Genomic DNA, 21,528 nt, shown 5'->3' on the forward strand with positions numbered 1-21,528 from the left:
AGAGGTAGGCGGCCGAGGGCAAGGGTCCTCGTCCGCAAACAACAGCCCCCGAGGGCTGAGCAGAGGGAGCTCGGTGGGGAATAGGGAACAGGTGCGCTTCAGAAGGTAACGAGGCAGGTAGGGGCGACCCCGGAGAACAGCAGAGAAGAACCGGATGCGATGCTGGTGACAGCAGACTAAGGACGCCGGGCCCTGAGGGACAGGCTGTGGGGAGTGACCAGTTGGCCAGGTGTCCTCAGGGCCCCCAGGACATTGGAGTAACAGCGTAGCCCCAAAGCCCCAGAGTGGGGGTGCGTGACAGGTGGAGCACCAGGTGCAGCCCTGCCTCCTGCGTGCCCCCTCTACAGGTGAGCATGGAGCTTCTAGAATTTAAAAACAGGAGCACAGCCAAGCAGGGGCCTGTCATCCTGTCTCTGGACTTTTCATCCGAGAGCTGAAATCAATGCAATTGCCAAGGGAAGGGGCGGGTTAGAGGGTCCACGTCGTCCTGTTTCCCCTGGAGAACGTCCACGGAAACACAGCACCCTGTCGGGGAAGGTGACGGCCCCTCCGGTCATCTGGTGGAGAGAGGAGGCCCAGACCGGGGCGCTGTCCCCCCACTTTTTTTCCCGACGTCCTTCTGTGCCTCGTGCGGCTCTCCCGGGGCGGCCCCTCCACGCCCTCCGGGGAAGGTTCCGGGGGGCCGGAAGTGGAGCGCTGTCCTCCAGCCCCAGGTTTACGCAGAAAACGCCCCTTTCACCACCGTGGGAAGGAGGGGACGCGCACGTTAATTTCCGGGATTTCATGGCCGTGTACTTGGAACGACGGGTTTCGTCTCTGCATGTTTGGGGTTAAACTTCTGCCATCGGGTGCGCGTTCCTCTGTGTGGAGAGCAAGGAGCAGGGTTCTGGCGTCCGAGTCGGAGCTGCCGTGCTCGCGTTCCTGGCGTTGCTGGAGAAGGAGCCGCCCGGGAGAACTCCCCGGTGTGGGCAGCCCACCTTTTATTATTTTTCTTTATTGATTTGAGAGAGAGAGGAAGGGAGAAGGAGAGAGAGACGGAAACATCGGTGAGAGAACATCAACTGGCCGCCTCCTGCAGGCCCCCCACTGGGGATCCGGCCCACAACCTGGGCATGTGTCCTGACCGGGAATCGAACCGGCGACCTCTTGGTGCAGGGTCGACGCTCAGCCACTGAGCCACACCAGCCAGGCCTCTTACTGAAATTTCTTTCACAACAAAATCCTGTGGCCACATTTTGCAAATGCCTAAATGGAGTCACTAGCCTTCCTCTGCCTCGGGCGTCTGCCTCGCCCAGGGACAGGTGACACTGTGCCGCGGAATGACCCGGAGACTTCCGGCAGAGAGGGGAGCAGGAGGGGTCCCTCGGCTTGTGCCCAGACCCGAAGGGCTCAGCCGTGGATCCGCGGTCCCCGCCATCCGTGGGGCGCGCCGTGGGTGACGCCGGCCTTTCTCGTTCCAGGGATGACCATCCCCGAGGAGGATGCCGACGTGGGGCAGGGCAGTAAGTACTGCCTGGTGGCGATCGGACGGCTGCAGGTGAGGGTCGGCTCCGGCCGCTTCCATCGCAGCGAGGGCTCCGCGTGCCGGAGGGCAGCAGCCCGCGGGTCTGGGCACGTCTCCTGAGCCCCTGTGAGCTCGGGACGGTGCCCCGGGTCACTGCGGGAAGGCGGGGCTGGATCAGGGGGCTGGGGGCTGCAGGGTCCTCGCCTCACCGAGCGTCCAGACCAGTCCAACCCCACACTCGTGTCGCTTAGCGCAAAGTCGAGTCCTGCTCACATCTTGCCCGTTGAGTCTCCTTGGACACGTCCCCGTGGTCTGCAGGACAAAGCGAGGGCTCCTCGGTCACTCCTTCCTCCCACTCCAGGACACCCCCTCCTCTCTCTCTGCCCACCCTGCCCCTGTCCACAGGCTCTTCCTGCCTGGTCATCCTGGCCCCCTTCTTCCAGAATCCCACTCACCCCTTTCTTCTGCCTCCAGACCCGCTAAACGTCTCGTCCAGCGGCTTAGTCGGAATCCACACCCCTTCCCACTGTGCTCCGGGCACGGGGCCTGGGCACGGGGTCCCTCCGGCAGCTCAGGCTCTGCCCCCTTCCCATAGCTCCCAAAGCGCAGGGAAGGTGTCTCCCTAACCCTGCAGCAACAGCAGACACGCCGAAGCCCGTGTCTCCAGCGCGCTGGCCCTGTCGGACGCAGCCTCGCTCTGTCCGCCGGGCTCTCCGCGGCCCCGTGGCGCCGAGGGCCTCCCTCGTGGGGCACAGGACCCACGCGATTCGCGTCCCTGGTTCCCCGGGTCTCGCCGTTTTCAGACAGATGCCTGAGCCGTTTTGATCACGTTGGGTAGACATTGGCTTTTCCCTGCAGACAGGCAGCGGTGTGGGTAAAGTCGGTCCACCGAAGCTGACTTTCTGGACGTTTTGACCAGTCCCTTGGTCTCCTCTGCCATCCCGGGTACAGGGCAGGTGGGGGAGGTGTTGTCGCGTCTCGGCACCGACCTTGTGGTGGTGGCTGATGCGCAGCCTCTGAGCAAACTGCCTTCGTTATTCCCACGGACTTGGGGGACTGAGGCTCAGGAAGGGAAGCGGTCCAGTGTCACTGCCCAAGGTGTGGCCTGGGCTGTCGGCACGTGAGACCCATTGTGCTGACGACGGGGAAGGATCTGTGGGAACCTCCGTCCACGAGGACTGTTCCCCTTCTCTGTCCCTGTCCCAGGTGACCAGCTCCCCCGTGTGTATGGACATGAGCGGGATGTCCGTGCCCACGGAGTTCCTTTCTCGCCACAACTCGGATGGGATCATCACTTTCGTGGACCCGAGGTGCATCAGCGTGATTGGCTACCAACCCCAGGTAGGTCGTTTGCGAAAGCCCACGGCCGTCGGTCAAGATCCAGCCTCCTTAAAACACCCTCGTCTCCTCCGTGGGAGAAACCACGCGATCACGGTGTAGGACACACAGCACAAAGGCGTGTCCCGGCGTGCAGGGGTGTCGTCCTTCCAAACGAGAACGGACAGTGGAGCAGCTGCTCCCCTAAGGCCCCCCCATGCTCTCTGTGCCCGGGCCCTTCTCTCTACCTCCCTGTACCTCACCAGCCTGAGCAAAGATGCGCCGGGAGACCGGTTCATTGCGCCCGACACCAAACAGGAAGTCTCCTCCTTGGAAACCGACAAAGTGTATTGACGTGAAAGACAGAAACCCCTTGAATTCGAGGTGTCCGCCTGGTTTAGCCTGACCCCCCATTTCCCACAGGCATTTGGAACCCACTTCATAGGGGGCACATTCTCGGGTCTTTGTTCCAGACTTTTAAAAAAAATGTAAAAAGTCAGTGTCACGAGATGCACCAAAGGAGAGATTGTTCTAGATTAAGGTAAAGCACAGCCCAGCTGGTGTGGCTCAGTGGCTGAGCGTCGACCCTGCACCGACCTGTTCGATCCCTGGTCAGGCGCATGCCCGGGTGGTGGGCCCGATCCCCAGTGGGGGGCATGCAGGAGGCGGCCCGTCGATGTCCTCTCTCATCGATGTTTCTATGTCTCTCTCTCAAATCAATAAATAAAAAAAGTTTTTTTTAAAAATACCTGCAACCCAGGTCTGTGCCCTTGACTGGGAATCAAACCCGAGACCGTTTGGGGTGTCTGCAGACGCTCTAACCACTGAGGCACACCGCCGAGGGTGAGAGGGGTCTTCTAATTACTCGTATATGTTAGAACTAGCAACAGTCCATTGAAATACTGGTACCATGCGTCCAGTTCTAACCTCCCCGGATTCGTGAGGGTCTCGGACGGAAGGACGGCGACAATGACTTTACAAGTTTGTCACAACCTCTGATGGAGGTGCATGTCCAGCCAGACCCGTCCACGCGTGGGCATCTCCCACAGCCTCTGCGTGGCCCTTGGCACCGAGACAAGACTTGCTGCCCACGGTCACGTCCACTGTTGGCGCCTGCTGGGCCGCTTGCCAACTGGGTCCTGACCAAGGGGTGCGTTCGGACCCTCTGCCGACTAAGACCCTGCCAGGGGACCACTTCCCCGAAACACGCCGGGGGTGCCTTTCGGCGGTGCGCCTCGTGCGGGTGGGGTCCTTTGACTAGGACAGCGGGGAGTGCAGGGGGGAGTACACGGGCCCTGAGCAGGTCAGCGAGGTCATGACCGCAGCGCCTCGGCCACGGGAGAGCTGCCGTTTCCACGTGTGGACGGTTCCGGTTGCCCCAGGCGCCTTCCTGCTCCTGCCTCCTGTGTCTGGTCGCTGCGGTCGGCCTCTCCAAGGCCAGCAGACGTGAACTCTCATTCTGACGCTGCGGACCTAGGACTTGGCGAAGTGGGCAGTCGGAGTTGGGGTGGCGGCCGGCGGCCAGCGCCGTGGGGTGCCAGGGAACGTTCACCCACTGCCCCCTTCGGTTGGGGAGCGTGAGCGCTGTGATCTAACAGCGGTGTGTAGGGGATGGACCCGGGTTTGGGACGATGGCAGCGTCTCTCTCTGCAGGATCTTTTGGGGAAGGACATTCTGGAGTTCTGCCACTCTGAGGACCAGAACCACCTGCGCGAGAGCTTCCAGCAGGTAGTGGGATGCTGCCGGGCGCGTGGGGCCTGCACACCCTCAGTTTCCCGGCCTCCAAACATTTGCTCAGGCCGCGACTCCCGCCGGGAGAGCCTTACCCACATGGCAGCATCTCACCCACCCCCGTACCCACCAGACCCCGTCCCCCTGGGATCCCCAGGGCAGGCTGCGCCCGGCTGACGCGTTCTCACGATCTGATTTGCAGAAGCGGAACGGCCCTGATAGGAAGCGGGCACTGTCTCGGTTTCTCACATTGAGGGGGCAGACGGGCCGGCAGGCAGGGCCCCGTCTCAGCAGGGACGTAGGCGGGGTCCCCGTGGCCGGAACACCCAGTCACCTCGCTCTGCCTCCGTCTCTTGACGGTCTGAGCTTCTGCCCGGGCCGGGCCGGCCTCCTGCCCGCACCGCCCTTCCCCGCTGACTTCCGCCCCGCGTCTCCGCAGGTGGTGAAGCTGAAGGGCCAGGTGCTGTCCGTCATGTACCGGTTCCGCACGAAGAACCGCGAGTGGCTGCTCATCCGCACCAGCAGCTTCACCTTCCAGAACCCCTACTCGGACGAGATCGAGTACCTCATCTGCACCAACACCAACGTCAAGTAGGTGTGGCCCCGAGCAGGGCCCGGGTCCCCTCCTCCGGTCCTTCCTCATGGCTCGGCCCCATCGGTAGCCCCCAGGCCCAGGGAGCCCTGGTTCCCGTTCCCCTTCCCATCCCGAGTGCGATGCTGGGTCTTGGGCCCACTGAGCCGGGCAGAGTGAGCTCGGCCTGGGGGTGGGCACCGCAGGGACGCACGTGCTCTCTGCTGCTTCCCATGGCCATGCCCTTGGGGCATCAGCTCCCAGACCCGCCGTGGGTGGGGGAGGCCTCCCTGCTAGGGCTGCTGGGAGCAGGAAACAGGTCCGGCTCCTCGCCACGGGCTGGCCATGCCTCCTGTCTGCACCGGCCCCTGAGGACGGACAGGCCCAGAGGTAGCACAAAGTCGAACGACGCCCAAGTGCGTGGGGTGTTTGGACCTGTGCCCGGGGGGTGGGGGGGTGGACCGCAGCCTGCGGCCGTCTCGGAACAGTCCTGTCCCCCGCACGGGTCGTTGGCACCGCCGTGCTCTGTGTTCCCAGACGCAGCCCTGAGAAGGGTCTGTTCCCACCCGCCGCCCGCCCCTCCTCACCTGCAGGCCGCGTCCCTGTGACAGGAGGTGGCAGGCGGTCCCCTGCCCCCTGGCTGCGTATCCCAGCCCCCGGGGTGACAGGGCCCCACGCAGCAGCCTCCTCCGCGTCTCAGCCTCGGCCCTGGTCCTGGTCTCCGAGCAGACTGGACAGATGGGTCCACGGGAGGCCCCTCCGACTGCAGGTGGCCTGGGGTTCAGTCCCTGCTCCATGCTGGACAAGAGTCCTTCCCTGTCTCAGCCTCACCGCCCCACCTGTGACCTGGGGGAGCAGAGCCTCACCCTCCGCCGCTGGGCAGGTCTGGTCGAGTCGTCCCTGCCAGGCTGCCCGGTCCCCTGGGCTCCACGAACGCACTGCCCACTTTCCTCCGGCTCCGGGCGGAGCTGTGGTTCCAGGGAACCCAGGATCCCGCCGCGGCGTGGCCGCCTCCTGTGCCGAGCGTGGCTCAGGCCCCTGCCCCTCCGGGCCTCGGGTGCTCACGGCCCCATGGAGCCAGGTGTGGGGGCCCAGGGACGAGGCCGCAGGGAGGGGCAGTGCCAGCCCGTCTGTGGGCCCCCGTTAGCCGGAGTGCGTCCCCAGGCTCGTGTCTCCTGTCAGAGCCCTCCCCGGCCACCGTGGCCGCCCCTGTGGGAGCCACGGGAATGGGCAAGCCCCTCATCACGCACTGGAGGCCGTGGCTGGATTCTGGAACTTCCCCCTTCGAGGCAGTGTTTTGCTGCTCCCTGGTGAGGGCTGCCTCCTATCAGGTTTCTGCCCCTTTCCTCCAGTTCACCCCATCTGCCTGGCTTCCCCCCTGCGGGGGCCTTGCTCTGCCTGACCAGAGGGAGGCCTTGGGTGAGGGGGACCGCGGGCAGCGCCGCTCAAACCGCTCCTGCGCCGGGATGGGCAGTGTCTGCGGCGGGCAGCAGGGGGCAGTGGCGGCCGCGGCGCGGGGCCCTCTCCGCTGTCCCGCCTGAGCTCCATCAGCAGCAGGCAGCCCTGCGCCGGGAAGTCCGCGGAGGAGTCAGGCCGCCGCCTTCAGTCCTCCGGAAGCTTCCCGGACGGCAAGTGTTCACTGGTCGGCATTTCTGGGGAGCTGCTCCGTGGACAGCCCTGTGTCCCCGAGTGACTTCAGGGCAGGGCAGTGGACGACACAGACCCCGTTTCCCACGCTGGCCGCAGGGCTTTGAATTGTTCCTGCGTGTTGGCGCCCGGGGGTCGGCACTCTGACGGGGGTGAGCCGGGGGCTGTTCCGACAGGAGCCGTCCCTGGGTTTCTGCGTCGGCCCCACCCAGGGCTGTGTGGTTCTCTCCCGGCGTCCGTGGGGAGTGAGCTGGGGTTTCCCCTCAGTGTCGCTGGGCGGAGCCCTTTCCTGGGCCAGCACGTGCGCACTGTCGGCCTTCACGACCGAGGCTGCGTGTGGTGCTGGTGTGCGTGTGTCCCTACAACGCACACGCCCGCGGCCACGCTGGCTGCCCCTCAGTCTGCCCCCTGCCCTCAGCGATGGCCCAGCCCACCTGGCCGATGGGGGCAGGATGCTGGGAGGAGGGGAAGACAAGAAGGAAAAAGGAAGGTTCCTTCCTGGTCTCTGCAAGCTCAGAGCTGAAACCCCTGTCACCAAGCCTCATCCTGGTCCCGCCCTCTCACCCACCTGCAAGAGACACCCACACGGGGCCTGGCTCCGCAGGTTCTGTCTGGGCTGCTCTCTGGCCCATCCCTCCTCCGCCTCCTCCGTGCCCGGGTGGAGGCCTTGGCCCTCTGTCAGGTGAGCACCTGCCCTTCCCGGACGGCTGCCCCTGCCTTGCGCACGGCCCCTCGAGCCAACCAGGGGGCCAGGAGCACGCGCTCTACACCACTCACGCTCCCTGTCCCTGAGCAGAGCAACTCCGACCCCTTCACTCTGCTCAGCGGAGGTTGCTGAGCCCCCAGACGCCTCCGAGCCAAAGCCCGGTGTCTCCCAGTCACACCACATCTGAGTGCCCCCGGCCCCGCATGGCTGCGTGCCCGCTCTTCCAGGCTGAGCATAACCCGCCGAGCACCCACCCAGCATCCTGCCTGCCTGGTGCCCGGAGGCCGGGCTGGACCCGTGTGGTCTGTCGTCCTCGCTCGTCCCCAGTGCCGGCTGCCGTGGGAGCCTGGTTCCCTCACGTGGGCTGTGGTCGCTTTCTCCTGAGCTGGCGTTTCCTCCTCTGTGGGATTTGCAAGCACACCAAGGTTTATTTTTATTCTGTCGCCGTGAAATGTCCGAGAAACCTCCTCGGGTCTGTTCCCAGGACCGGGCGGCTGCGGGTCAGCACTGGTTCACATGTGCTCGTCCCGGCCACGGGAAGCGAGGGCTGTGGGCAGAGATGCCGGTGTCCGGACGCGGGTGTGTGGCCGAGCCCGCGACCTGTTCGCGACCCCCTGGCGGAAGGAGCTGTCGGCTGCAGGGACCCAGAGGACGAGAACAGACTCTGTGCTGCTGGCCCTGGCCCTTCCCACGCCACCTGGTCGTCCTGACACGGGTGGAGGCCGCCAGTGCGGGGCTCCGTGTGGGGGTGGGACGAGCTCCCCGAAACTGGCAGTCGGTGGCCGACGTTCGCTCTGCGTAAACCCGACGGCCATCCGGAAGGCAGAACTTTTGCCTGAACCTCTGTCTGGACGTCTTTCCTTTTTCCGTCTGTCCGCCCCGCGCAGAGCGAAGCCATAAAGCAGCACTTACTTCCGGCCGAGCAGCGGCCTAAACGTACCACCCGGGGCTCAGTCGTGATTCGGGCGTTTTCATCGACGAGAATAGACACGGAAGCGCCCACCGGGTGCTGCGCCGCGGGCCTGGGGCAGGTGTGGCGCAGCCGCGAGGTGACTCGGCCTCTCGCCCACAGGCAGTTCCAGCAGCAGCAAGCAGAGCTGGAGGTGCACCAGCGCGACGGGCTGTCCTCCTACGACCTGTCACAGGTGAGTTCCTGGGGCCTGGCCGGGTAGCTCAGCTGGTTAGAGCGTTGTCCCCCATACGCCAAGGTCGCAGGCTCGATCCCCAGTCAGGGCGCATACAAGAGGCAACCAATAGATGCGTCAATAAATGGAACAGCGAGTTGATGTTTCCCTTTCTCTCTCTCTCTCAAATCAATCTATAGCCCTGGCCGGTTTGGCTCATCGGTTGGCCCTTGGTCAAAGGGTCTCAGGTTCGATTCTGATCCAGGTGAAGGGCATGTACTTGGGTTGCAGTTTCATCCTCGGTCCCACTAGAGGTGGGGCAGGAGTGAACCAATCGATGTGTCTCTTTCGCATCGATGTCTCTCTCCCTCCTCCCTCCCACTTTATCTAAAAAAATCACTGGAAAAATATCCTCGGGTGAGGATTCAAAAAAATAATAGTGAAGTAAAACCAACCAGTCAAGAAATTAAACTTTAAGTTCACCTTTCCCGATATCTAGAGTACGTGGATTACGTCTACCTCTCTGAGTCATCTGTGCGACCCCGTTGTCCTTTCGGTGACCTCTGGTGCCCCCCACCCCGAGCCTCACACGAGGGGTGCTGTGTGTCTGATGTGCAAACAGGTCCCCGTCCCCACCCTGCCGGCCGGTGTGCACGAGGCCGGGAAGTCCGTGGAAAAGGCGGATGCAATCTTTTCCCAGGAGAGGGACCCGCGGTTCGCTGAGATGTTCGCAGGGATCGGAGCATGTAAGTGGTCGGACGGCACCCAGGTGCTCCACGTGGGGTTAGCGGTCGCCGTCTGGCCCTCGAGAGACAGCCCCTCGAGGGCCGGGCCGCGGGCAGTGACCCTCGTTCTGCTCTGCCAGCCGAGAAGAAGATGATGAGCTCAGCCTCTGCAGCAGGGACCCAGCAGATCTACCCCCAGGGAAGCCCGTTCCCCGCCGGACACTCGGGCAAGGCCTTCAGGTACGTGCCGGGAGGGGCCAGGGAAGCCCCAGGCTCAGAGCTGGGCTCGTGCAGGCCGGGGCCAGGCCGAGGACGCTGGCGACTCTGGGTCTGCCCTGCACCCTCCGCGGGTTGCCATAGAGACGCGGTGTCAGTTACTTTCTCAGATGCGAAAGGGGCCAGGGAGAGGGACCGAGTGGCCTCCAGCTGGGACCTGGATGGGTCGGAGCTGCCGAGACCTGACGAGGGAGCAGGAGGTGCCCCGTCCCCTGGGTCTCAGAGGCCACAGCCTTGTCCCGGGAGGAGAGGACGGCGGGCTCCTCGTCCTGGGGTCGCAGCTGAAAGAGGCTCGGGCACCGGCAGGCGTGGTCCTCGGCCCTTGGACCCCTTTGGCTCACTGGGGAAGCCCTGGTGACACACCGGAGGCAAAGCCTGGCTCCAGGACCTGCTGGGGAAACCGGAGCGTGGACTGCAGAGGTCCCCAGATGGCTGAGCAGGACCCAGGAGATGGCTGTGATGTCCTGACATTTTAGGTCCTCCCTGGTTTGTTTGTTTTTTTTTTAATCCTCACCCGAGCACATTTTTGCATTTATCTTCAGATAGAGCGGGAGGGAGAGAGAGAGAGAAACATCGATGTGAGAGAGACACATCGAGTGGCTGCCACCCACACGACCCCAACCGGGGCCGGGGACAAACTGCAGCCGAGGTACCTGCCCTTAGCGGGAACCGAACCCAGACCTCCCTGGTCTGAGGGCCAACGCTCTAACCGCTGAGTGAACCGGCCAGGGTGGTCCTCCCTGTTTTAATATAAATCTATAGCATAGAAAAAATACTGCAATACAGAGTAACATTGTGCCTGAGCTTCTCTGTGGTCAGTAACCCGCCCTCAAATTCTGCCAAAGGTCCACCGCCACCCGCCCCTGCGGTGACTGGCCCCGCCCCCTCCCACTGGAGCCGCTCACGGGCACCCAGCACGCTGCCCTGCTGAGCTGCACCAGGGAGGCAGGAGGGGCGGCCAGACCCCACGTGGAAGCCCATCCCGTCTGTAAGGAGCATAGCATATAGCGGGCAGAGCTGGGGAGATCTCTGGGGGGATGTGCCCAGGGCCAAGGCAGCAGTCAGAGACCCAGCCTGCGGAAGGACGGCAGAGCCCCGTGGTGCACACCGTGGGTGCCTAATAAAGACGCATTAAATTAGCTCGAGGGTCGGCGGAGGGAGACAGAGAGGTGCCACCAGTGTGCTCCGGTAGGTCAGGCTGGTCCAGCTTCCACTCACAGGCTCGTCTTTCTGCTCCAACCGACCCGGCGAACAGCCCTCGGCCTAGTTCTGAATCCTGAATCCCTGCAGGAGCCCCAAAGGAATGAGTTAACCAGAGCGCAAAGCAGGGACTTAGCATCGAGGCTGATTTTTATTCTACGAGGATTCTGGGTGTCTCCTGTGGAGAGAGAGGGGAGGGTCGTGGGGAGGAAGGTCCAGGCAAGGGCACGTGCTGGGCGGGGTGTCCCGGGGCAAATGCATTTTATTTTCTTCTAGCTCTTCAGTGGTCCACGTGCCTGGGGTAAACGACATCCAGTCGTCCTCGTCCACGGGCCAGAACATGTCCCAAATCTCGCGGCAGCTAAACCAGGGTCAGGTGGCATGGACCGGGAGCCGGCCACCCTTCCCCGGACAGGTACGGGCCTCCTGCGGGCACTGCCCGTGGCTGCCGAGAGCAGGGCACCCCCATGGCATGTGTGTCTTCGGACCCCGGCTCTGAGCACAGCTGGGCCCTGAGCCGAGGCAGCGCTCAAGGTGCGCGGGAAGCCAGAGGACCCGGGTCACCGGAGGGTGATCTTTGACTTGCCCCAAGATCCAAGCCCTGCAACTCGGGCCCGTACACATTGACCCGGTCTCAGGCTTGTGCCCAGCCGGCCAGGAGGGCCAGGGGTGCCGTCCGCCCAGAGCAAGCCCGGCTGCTTCGCCCGTACTTGTGGGTGGTGGTGACCAGCCTGGGCACGGGGCGAGGACCGGCTAGCAGTGTGTCCCATCTCTTCACTTTGTCCTGAATGTAGCAAATGTCCTCTCAGTCCAGCAAAACGCAGACGTCCCCTTTCGGGATTGGAACGAGCCACACCTACCCGGCCGACCCCTCCTCCTACAGCCCGCTCTCCAGCCCGGCCACCTCCTCGCCCAGCGGCAACGCCTACTCCAGCCTGGCCAACAGGACTCCGGGGTTCGGTAGGTGGGGGGACCGGGGCACGAATTCCTGAGAGAGTGTGAAACGATGCCTTTCGAACATCCCGAGTTTCGGGCGGGGCTCGGGCCCCACACTCTCGGAACCCACCTCGGCACGGGGTCCAGAGGTTTAAACATCACTGGTTGCCCGAGAGACTGGCTGCTTAGACCTGGGCTCTGTGGATGGAGGCTCCCAAGGTCCAGACCTGGGACACTGTTCCTCCACCCTGACATCCTCTGATGCTATTTTAACCCTTTGTAGCCCTTGGCCAGGACTTTCAGGACGTCCAAGTCATAAAGCCCTAGAGTCTCGTTTCAAAAGCCTGGAGACTAGTTACCGGCTGCCCAATGGTGTAAACAGTAAATACTGTAGCGTCCTCTCTCTTTTTAATATTAAAAGAGGGAGCCTGTCCCCTATAAGCACAACTTTTCCAGCTCTGCTAACGAAACCTCAGGCAGTGAAGGGTTCAGGAACCTCCTTCAGCTGCGGGTCCCAGGAGCCCCAGCTGTCGCTCACTTTTTTATTAAACTCATTAGAGAGAACATTGATTTGTTGTTCCACTCATTGATGCAATCACTGGTTGATTCTTGCATGTGCCCTGACCCGGGATCGAACCCACAGCCTTGGTGTATGGGACGGCGCTGTAACCACTGAACGACCCGACCAGGGCTGCTACTCACTCCTTCTGTTTCCTGAGCCCCCAAGCACCTCTCCCTGCTGAGGCTCGGAGGCTCGGTTCCACACAGGAGGAGCCGAGGGACCCGTGGCTCAAGCCTGAGCTGGTGCTGGCGTCTGTCAGCGCTGACACTGGGTGGTATCTAAGTGGGGCTCAGGGCATTTCCTGGGTAGCCGGAAGCTGAGCCCAAACATCTGAGCTTCCGTTTCAGCTCTGTCAGCCTTAGGAACTCGCTGTGCCTACCCCCAGCATCGTTCTGCCCCCTCAGCCCGAGGTCCTGGAGTGCAGCGTCCGTCCCTCCGTAGGACTCAGCTGTCCCTCCAGCGTGAATCCTGTTTACTTGCAGCGGGTTCTAGTGTTTGGCGTTTGAATGTCCCTGCTGCGTTTCCCTCAAAGCCGACTTCAGAAGCTCAGAGTGTTCATCCTCTCTGGGCTGGGTCTGCGTTACATTGTTACCTGGGCTGAGTCTGCGTTACGTTGTTACCTGGGCTGAGTCTGCGTTACATTGTTACCTGGGCTGAGTCTGCGTGACGTTGTTACCTGGGCTGAGTCTGCGTTACATTGTTACCTGGGCTGAGTCTGCGTTACATTGTTACCTGGGCTGAGTCTGAGTAACGTTACCTGGGCTGAGTCTGCGTTACATTTTTGCCTGGGCTGAGTCTGCGTTACATTGTTACCTGGGCTGAGTCTGAGTAACGTTACCTGGGCTGAGTCTGCGTTACATTGTTGCCTGGGCTGAGTCTGAGTAACGTTACCTGGGCTGAGTCTGCATTACGTTGTTACCCGGGCTGAGTCTGCGTTACGTTGTTACCTGGGCTGAGTCTGAGTTACATTGTTAACTGGGCTGAATTTGCATTACGTTGTTACCTGGGCTGGGTCTGCGTTACCTTGTTGTTACCTTATCATCATGTGTCAGGTACAGCAACTGCCTTAGTCACGTTCCCGTTCAGTTTAAGGAGAGGCGGTCAAGGCATTTAATTCACACGTGACACAAGTCACAACAGATAACACTCTGAGGATGAGCATCCTTCACAAAGCTCAGGAAACAACCACAACACAGAGACCCCTCCTGCAAAGCCCGCGTCCAGCCCAGCTGGCCCCGCCCGGCCCAACAGGTTCACTCTGGACGGTGGAAAGTCCGAAATTGTCCGCAGGTTCTTTTGGTGACAAACAGGATGAATAATTAGAGACGTGGGAGCCGGGTGAGCTGAGCACAGCGAGGAAAGGGGCGGATTTCTAACACTTGAAATGTCTGCACACCCCTTGCTGGGCCCATCCCAGGTCCTGCCCCGGACTCAGCCCTGTGCGGCAGCACCAGCGAGGTTTGGGGAATTGAACAGACCTTCCCACCCCACCCGTTAGGGATGAAAAGGTGAGGTCGTAGCCGGAGACGGTGGGGACTTCGCGATCCTTGATGTGGCGGAGAGTTACAGGGAGTCCCCTGTCCAGCTGCCCCTGCGGGCTCCTTGCTGGCGTCCAGCAGGGGTTCTCAGCCTCCGCTCTGTTGACGTTTTGGTTGAATTCGTTCTCTGCTCTGGGGACTGTCCTGTTCTTCTAGAGCAGCGGTTCTCAACCTGTGGGTCACGACCCCTTTGAGGGTCGAACGACCCTTTCACAGGGGTCGCCTAAGACATAACAGTAGCAAAATTACAGTTATGAAGTAGCAACAAAAATATTTTAATGGCTCTGGCCGGTTTGGCTCAGTGGTTAGAGCGTCCGCCTGCGGTCCGGAGAGACCCGGGTTCGGTTCCCGCTAAGGGCATGTACCTCGGTTGCAGTTTGTCCCCGGCCCTGGTTGGTCGTGCGGGTGGCAGCCACTCGATGTGTCCCTTTCACGTCGATGTTTCCCTCTCTCTCTCTTCCTCTCTCTCCCTCCCACTCTGTCTGTACAAAAAATGGAAAAATGTCCTCGGATGAGGATTAAAATAATAATAATAATAATAATTTAATGGTTGGGGGTCGCCACAACACGAGGAACTGTGTCAAAGCGTCGCGGCGTCAGGAAGGTTGAGAACCGCTGGTCTAGAGCGTTACCCAGCATCCCCGGCCTCTGCCTGCTAGCACCCCTCTGTTTATGAATGAGAAGTAGGTGTCTCTCGATGTCACAGATGTCCCCTGGGGGGCAAAGTCACCCCTGGTTGAGAACCACTGAGCTAAACCCAACTTGACCAGTTTGTCAATCACAGGAACCTCGCGAGGAAACACGTTAGTGAGCAGGAGTGGGGTTCTAGCGGGGGCACCAGTGAGAAAGTGGTTTTGAGAAGGAGGGTGTCACCCCCTTGCCTGCACACCCCAGGAGCCCACGAGCTCCTCCACTTCTGACCTGTGGTCAGAGAGCCCTCCCAGTTGGCCCCGTGGCGGCGGCCTGATCGATCTGTTTGGACCCAGGCAGCCTGCCTCCAGCCAGCGTGCAGTGGCCGAGACTTTGCTCAGGAAGCCAACAGAGCGAAAGATAAAAAGCGTCGCCACCCACTGGGCTGTTCCAGGAGGAGGCTGTGGGTGCACCTTGGGGAGTGGGCAGTGTGCGCCCCCGTTCCGTGCAGGTCAGGCCGGCCAAGGTTTCGGCTGAGGCCCCACAATGCCCTGTGTCCAGGAGAGATTGTGTTGCGGTGATTACTCATTATTCCGTCAGCGAGGTCACTAATGCAGGTCAGAAAAAAATAGTTCGGTGGCAGGGGCTGGAAGGAGAACTCTGGAGCCCTCGCATCGTGCGGCCAGTGGTGGGACTTCCTCCAGGAGGTCGAGTCAGGTCCGCTGCCGGTCCTCCCACACCGCAGGCCGCCCTCAGCCGCCGCCTCCGCCATCCCGCCTGCGTCCGGTCCAGTGTTTCCAGCTCACGGCTGCGTCAGGTGCACAGTGAGTGTGCCAGAGAAACAGCTTATGGAGGGCACACGCGCTGTGTCCGTGGCAGGAGCCCCTAGGTCGAGCCCTGGCTCTCGGACGCATTGGTCCACTTTCTCCAGACCGCAGGCCGACGCTCTAACCGCTGAGCCAAACCGGCCAGGGCGCATTGGTCCACTTTCTCGACTGCTTTGAGCCCAAGTTTCCTTGTCTGAAAAGTGTGGGCCATGGATCCAGCTCTCAGAGTGAAGAGGAAAGGAAATACTGTGTGGGAAGCACTCAAAAATACGAAGTCCTTTTCTCGGCCCTTGGCTAGTTTATGCTATTTCTAAAGCCAGTTAATGAATTTTTTTCTTTTTTTTTTTTTTTTTTTTTTTATCCTCACCTGAGGACATTTTTCCATTTTTTGTTCAGGTAGAGTGGGGGGGAGAGAGAAACAGAGAGAGAGAGAGAAACATCGATGTGAAAGGGACACATCGAGTGGCTGCCACCCGCACAACCGACCAGGGCCGGGGACAAACTGCAACCGAGGTACGCGCCCTTAGCGGGAACCGAACCCGGGTCTCTCAGGACCGCAGGCCGACGCTCTAACCGCTGAGCCAAACCGGCCAGGGCAATGAATTTTTTTCTTAAAAAAATTGCTTTCTTTATTGATTTTAGAGAGAGAGGAAGGGAGAGGGAGAGAGAGAGAGAAACACCGATGAGAGAGAACAGTGACTGGCTGCCTCCTGCACACCCCCCACTGGGGATTGGGCCCACCACCTGGGCATGTGCCCTGACCGGAGTCGAACCAGCGACCTCTTGGTGCAGGGTCGATGCTCAACCACTGAGCCACACCGGCTATGCAATGAATTGTTTTTTTGATGCACACATGTAAGAAGAGCATTTTTCTTCCCAGAAGTTTATGAATTTTTACTCGTACCTGTAATTAATAGGTTCACGCACTCGGAGAGAACAGTAGAGGGCTAACTAACCTTCCTCTGATCACCATCCCCTCCACCCTCCCCTGTCCCCGGCTGTCGGGGGAGGACAGGTGAGAGAAGGTGTGTTTGTTTATTACAAGTCGGCTGCACCCACAGGGGCTGGGGCTGGAGTAGGAGCTCGGCAGCTGTCTGCCAAGTGCGTGGTTCGCAGGCTGCCCCCGTGTCTCGTCTGCTGACAAAGGGCAGGGCCTGACTCCCAGCCCTGCTGTCGGTCCTGCGACGGTACAGACGCACGGAAGACCAGGGAGCACGGAGGACTGCGGGAGGATGTCGTCCTGGAAGTCGGCCGCTGGTTGCAAGGGGAGGGTGGTCGGTGGTGCTGATGCCCGGGGAGGTTGGGGCGCGAGCTCCGGATGCCCGCTGGGCTGGGCGTGGACGCCGGGCGTGGCTGCGGAGTGATTGCAGAGACAGGCAGAGCTGCTGGTGGAGGAGGGATTTACCAGACTGGTGCCAAGGGCGGGGGTGGACGCCGAGCTGGGGGAGAGCGTTGTTTGCTGGGGCTGCGCGGGCCGGGCACCTGAACAGCCAGCACTGCTGCTCAGTCCTGCAGGCTGGACGTCCGACGTCAGGGCGCCGGCAGCGTGGGCTCCTCCCGAGGCCTCTCCTTGGCGGGGAGTCGGCGGTTCTCTCCCTGTGTCCTACGTGGCTGTCCCTCTGTCTGCCCTCCCTCCTCTCCTTTAAGGACATCAGTCCTGTTGGCTTAGGGCCCGCCCTAGTGACCTCGTTTTACCTTCATCGCCTCTTTAAAAGCCCTGACTCCACATCCAGCTACATTCTGAGGTCCCGGGGATTAGGGTTTCAGCATGCAACTGTGGGGGGCGCGGTCCAGGCCCCAGCAGGAAGGAGGGCTGAGGAAGTCCCCCCTGACGGTGTCCTGTCGCTTGGATCTTTCAGCCGAGAGCGGACAGAGCAGCGGGCAGTTCCAAGGGCGCCCCGCGGAAGTCTGGACCCAGTGGCAGGGTCAGCACCACAGTCAGCAGAGCGGGGAGCAGCACGCGCACCAGCAGCCGGCTCAGACGGAGGTGTTCCAGGTACATCCGGTGGCCGCGCCCTCCCTCTGCTCCTTGCCCCCCCCCGTCACCGCCGCCGCCGCCGCCGCCGCTGTGAGTCGAGTCGTGGCCCCGATGAGAGGGGCCAGGGCTGTGTGCGGTGTTCCTGGCCCGGCCCTGGGGTCAGGCTGCCTACCGGTGCCCCTGGTGGACACAGCCGGCAGCCCGCAGAGCAGGACTCGGCCTCCGTGGTGCCCCCTGGGCTCCAGAAAAGTCCCACTAGGACAAGGCTCCAAGTGGGGGCCTGAGCCCACCGCCTGCCCCGCAGCCAAGCCCTTGGTCCCTTCCGCGCGGTCTGCGTGAGGGAGAAGCACCTGCTAACAGCCCGGGCCTGCCTTGCAAAGCAGGGATGGGGCAGGAGGCACATGCGGCAGGTTTGGGAGGCCCAGGACCACAATCCCCCTTCAAAGCCCAGCGGTCCATCAACCCCACCCGCACCCTGAGCTCCTTTCATCAGGTCAAGCAGCATCTTCCCAGACCAGGGTCCAGAACCCAGATGTCCCGCCCGGTCTCCGAAGGGCAGCATCCTTTTCAATATGCAGAGACGCACCTCGCCCAGCCCCGAGCCCGGCCTGCAGTGGTCGTCCCCTCCCTCTGATGAAAAGCTCGGCCTTGCCCACCCGTACGCCCCCAGCAGCCATGCAGGATGGAATTCCCTAACCTGGCTCTTCCTGGTCACGGTCTTCAAAAGAATCCTTGGTCCAATAGGTTTGTGAAACACGGATTAAACAGTCACTCCGTTTCTTGACTGCAGGACTTATCAGAGCCTTTATTACACGAATGAGGACTGAAGAAGGTAAACAGGCCTTGTTTCTCAAACTTATCTGTCCATGGAATTCTCTTCTCCCAGAGCATCTCCTGGGCTGAGAGGCCAACAGAACGTGCTTTGGGACATTTGCCATAAGGGACTGAAACATGGTCACTCCCATGGTCACTCCCATTGTCTGGATGGGTAGTCTGAGGCCCAGAGAACTGGAAGGACTTGTTAAGAGGGCCACGGAGTCCTCTGCCCCTCCCGTCGCTGCATCCCACCCCCCTTCCCGCATTGTGATCATGGACGGTGTTTTCGTGCCCAGAGCCAGGCTGGTCTCCCCGCAGTAGGGCTCTTGTCCACCCTGTGTCCTGGCTCAGCCTTAAACAGGCAGAGGTTGTGTCCTGCAGGTGTACTTACCTGTGGGAATGACCGCTCCCAGGAGAGAGGGCTTCTCAGGGTCTCAGACCTTGAGGAGCCCTGCAGAGCGTCCGGGGGGCCGTTCCTGGGCTGCCCCCCTTAGAGACGCGATCGTGAGGGGAAGTGGGGTGAGCAGGCGCTTGACTCCCCTGCACTCCCTTGTCTGTCTCCTGCAGGACATGCTGCCCATGCCGGGGGACCCGACTCAGGGGACGGGCAACTACAACATCGAGGATTTCGCCGACCTGGGCATGTTCCCGCCGTTTTCTGAGTAGCCACAGGCAGAGCGATGCTTCCTGTGCACGGTGCCACCCGGGCTGTGGCAGGGACACCCACCTGAGAGGGGCCGACCCTCACCCCCACGTGCCCTGCCGCAGGACCCCCCAGCCGGAGGCACCTCATCCCCCGAGTGCCCCAGGCTTGGCATTGCTCAGCCCCAAGCTGCAGCCTTGGCTGCTCGGCCGCCGCCCGGAGCCCTGGTAGACAGTGGGGTCCTTTGTATTTATTGTGTTGTATCTGTGTCCCGGGAAGGCACGGCCTCTGGGTCCTGCAGTTCTGGTTGTGTATAATCTCGTCGTAGGCAATTTTTACTTAGAAAATGTGCTGTTACAGCCCAGAGCCCCCAAGCACCCCCCCGCCCCCCGCCAGGCCTGTCCAGGCAGCTGGGACCAGGTTTCTTGCCTTTTTCTTCCGTGGGTGGGTGGGGCTCAGCGGCGCCGGAAGTGGCCGGGGAGGTGAGCACAGGGACAGGTGGAGGTGGCCTTCTGCCCCCACCAGGCCTGGGTGCCTCTTGTAAGTGGGGCGTGTGCTGTGTGGCGTGACGTGAGTTCTGTGGTACCGTGTTTGTTGTGTGGACGGAGTGAGTGTCCCGAGTCCAGGGTGTGTCCCGAGTGAGCCTTGAGGTGTGGCCCCCACCCCACGCTCAGCAGCACCCTGACTGCAGGAAGCGTGGCCCAGGCCCCCGGGCGTCGGGCTGGTGTCTCTCCTCCTGGCTCCATTGACCAGAGTCGACCATGCTGGGGGGTCCCAGAGGCCCTTGTGCAGAGGTGTGAACAGGACGGGGTTGATGGGGCCTCCAGTCCTGTGCTGCCAGGTGGTCTCCCAGGATCAGCCTTGGGGGAGGGGGTGCAATCTGCTCAGTGACTGTGGGGACAGTTTAGGGGTGAGCCCCACGCCCGCCCTGCCTGGCACCCCGTGGGCCCAGCTTGCGTGGGGAGCTGCACCTGTAGGTGTAGTGCGGGGCGGATGCCCTTGGTCAGCAGCACTGTCACCTGACTCAAGAATAACGCTGACTTCAGTCTCCAGGGCAGCTTGGCTTTCATCCTTTGTCCATAGGGCCGGTGGCCCGGTGCGGCCGGGCGGTGCCTGGTCTCCCTCGGGCCTTTGGCTTCAGGCGAGATGGCAGGAGGCAGGCATTCAGCTCTCCCCGGCATATCAGGCCCGGGGCTTCCGCCTCGCCGCCCGCAGCTGGCCCCGAGGTGGGCACAATGATTCAAAACAAAACAGAACAAACAAAAAAAACAAGGGCCCCAAACAGCGTTTGGGTCAAACAGCGGTGTCTCCGTAAAATGAAAACGGACTGTGGGGAAGTTTGGGGCTTTTGTGTTTGTTTTTCCTTCTGTTTTTGTTTTGTTTTGTTTTGAGGGAACTTGGGGGTTTTCTGAGGTGGCCCGTTCGGGTGACCCGCTGGCCGTGTGCTGTGTCTGCTCTGGGCACTGGGCCGCGGAGGGAAGAGGGGGTCTTCCTCTCGGGCCTTTCACCCCCTGTCACCTAAACTCAACCCAGTGGGGTGTGGAGAACCCAAGTGTCGGTACTGGAGCTGAGGATCTGTGGGTGACCGAGAGCCAGCGTCTGTATCTGTGCCCGTAGGGAGGCTGTGTGCCCCCCAGATCAGCCCCCGTGAGCCTGTCAGAGCCCAGCTCACCGTGGCCGAGAGGAGGCCCCGGGAGACGAGCAGTGTCTCGTCCGTGTCCGCACTCTGGCCGGGACATGACCGCGATTGTCACCCTCCTCACCCACCTGCTCGCTAACAGTGAGGACCTGTCCCCTTAGCAAGGCCGGCGGTTACCTGACAGCCCTGGGCAGCAACAGGTCACGGGACAAACGCTGTTTGTTCTACCAGAAGATGTGGGTTTGGCCGTTAGCTTGTGTCCTCACTACCTTGGGTCTCCCCTTCCCTCCCCCCTCTCCCAAACCCTCGTCTTGTTCAGCGGGCACCTGCTGTCCCTGCTTTGCACTGCCCGGTCCTGGGGCCGCGTGCAGAGCCCCTTTCACGTGTGCCCAGGGTTCGTGGCCAGAGCCGGTTGCTGACCGTGAAGGTGGCTGGCACAGGACCACCGCTTCTCGTAACAATCTCATTTTCCTTCCGCGACGGGAGGGTTCACAGAAGAGCTCCCGTGGACGGTTTCAGCACTTAACCCTCTCTCTGCTGACTTTTCTTCTGGCTGTGAAAGGTGCTGTGCATCCATCTCCTTTGTATCTCCTTAACGTTCTCGATGACTAATGGTTATTAAGTCGGTTGTGTACACGTGTAACAAATGTAACAGCCTTTTAAAATTCCATTCGAGTAAAAATGACTTTGAACAGTGACTCGCCCAGGCCAACTTTGTAATCGGACGGTCCGTGGACCGAACCCCTTGGAGTTCGGGGTCGATCTTGGAGAGGGTAAAAGTGGAACCTGCGGGCCCCTGGGGGGCATTCAGTGTAAAGGGCGGAGACGGGGGCGCAGACCTGTGGGACCGGACGCAGAGACCCTAGGAATACACACACATGTTCCGCAAGGAGACTTTTCCTTGGTGTGGGGGAAGCCCAGAGGGAATGAAACACCTGTGTCCGGGTCTTACACCACACGCAGAATACAGTGTACGGAAACGAAGACACTTCCGCGTGGGTGGAGACAGCCGAACCTTAAAAAGCTGTATCTGTAAAACATTTGGGGGGGAATACTAGGAAAATGGATTTATGAAGTCAAGTTAGGAGGGATTTCTTAAAAGAGGCACAAAGAGAGCGAAAGATGAGATAAAATACTGATATGTTCAAACTCACTAAA

General features: G+C 61.3%; 1 protein-coding gene across 1 annotated transcript in view; it reads left to right on the plus strand.

The window, feature by feature from the left end:
- ARNT2 (aryl hydrocarbon receptor nuclear translocator 2) overlaps nt 1-18,841 on the plus strand; it is a 55,591-nt gene extending 36,750 nt beyond the window's left edge. Inside the window, exons 8-18 of the mRNA XM_036278141.1 lie at nt 1,461-1,537; nt 2,711-2,845; nt 4,475-4,549; nt 4,992-5,143; nt 8,549-8,621; nt 9,223-9,346; nt 9,466-9,565; nt 11,078-11,216; nt 11,611-11,761; nt 17,154-17,290; nt 18,656-18,841. Of these exons, the coding sequence (XP_036134034.1) occupies nt 1,461-1,537; nt 2,711-2,845; nt 4,475-4,549; nt 4,992-5,143; nt 8,549-8,621; nt 9,223-9,346; nt 9,466-9,565; nt 11,078-11,216; nt 11,611-11,761; nt 17,154-17,290; nt 18,656-18,754 (1,262 nt within the window). The 3' untranslated portion in view covers nt 18,755-18,841. The remainder of the gene's footprint in view (nt 1-1,460; nt 1,538-2,710; nt 2,846-4,474; nt 4,550-4,991; nt 5,144-8,548; nt 8,622-9,222; nt 9,347-9,465; nt 9,566-11,077; nt 11,217-11,610; nt 11,762-17,153; nt 17,291-18,655) is intronic.
- Nucleotides 18,842-21,528: the final 2,687 nt, after the last annotated feature.

The sequence above is a fragment of the Molossus molossus genome, unplaced genomic scaffold, assembly GCF_014108415.1.
Source record: "Molossus molossus isolate mMolMol1 unplaced genomic scaffold, mMolMol1.p scaffold_m16_p_24, whole genome shotgun sequence".
Taxonomy (NCBI): Eukaryota; Metazoa; Chordata; class Mammalia; order Chiroptera; family Molossidae; genus Molossus; species Molossus molossus.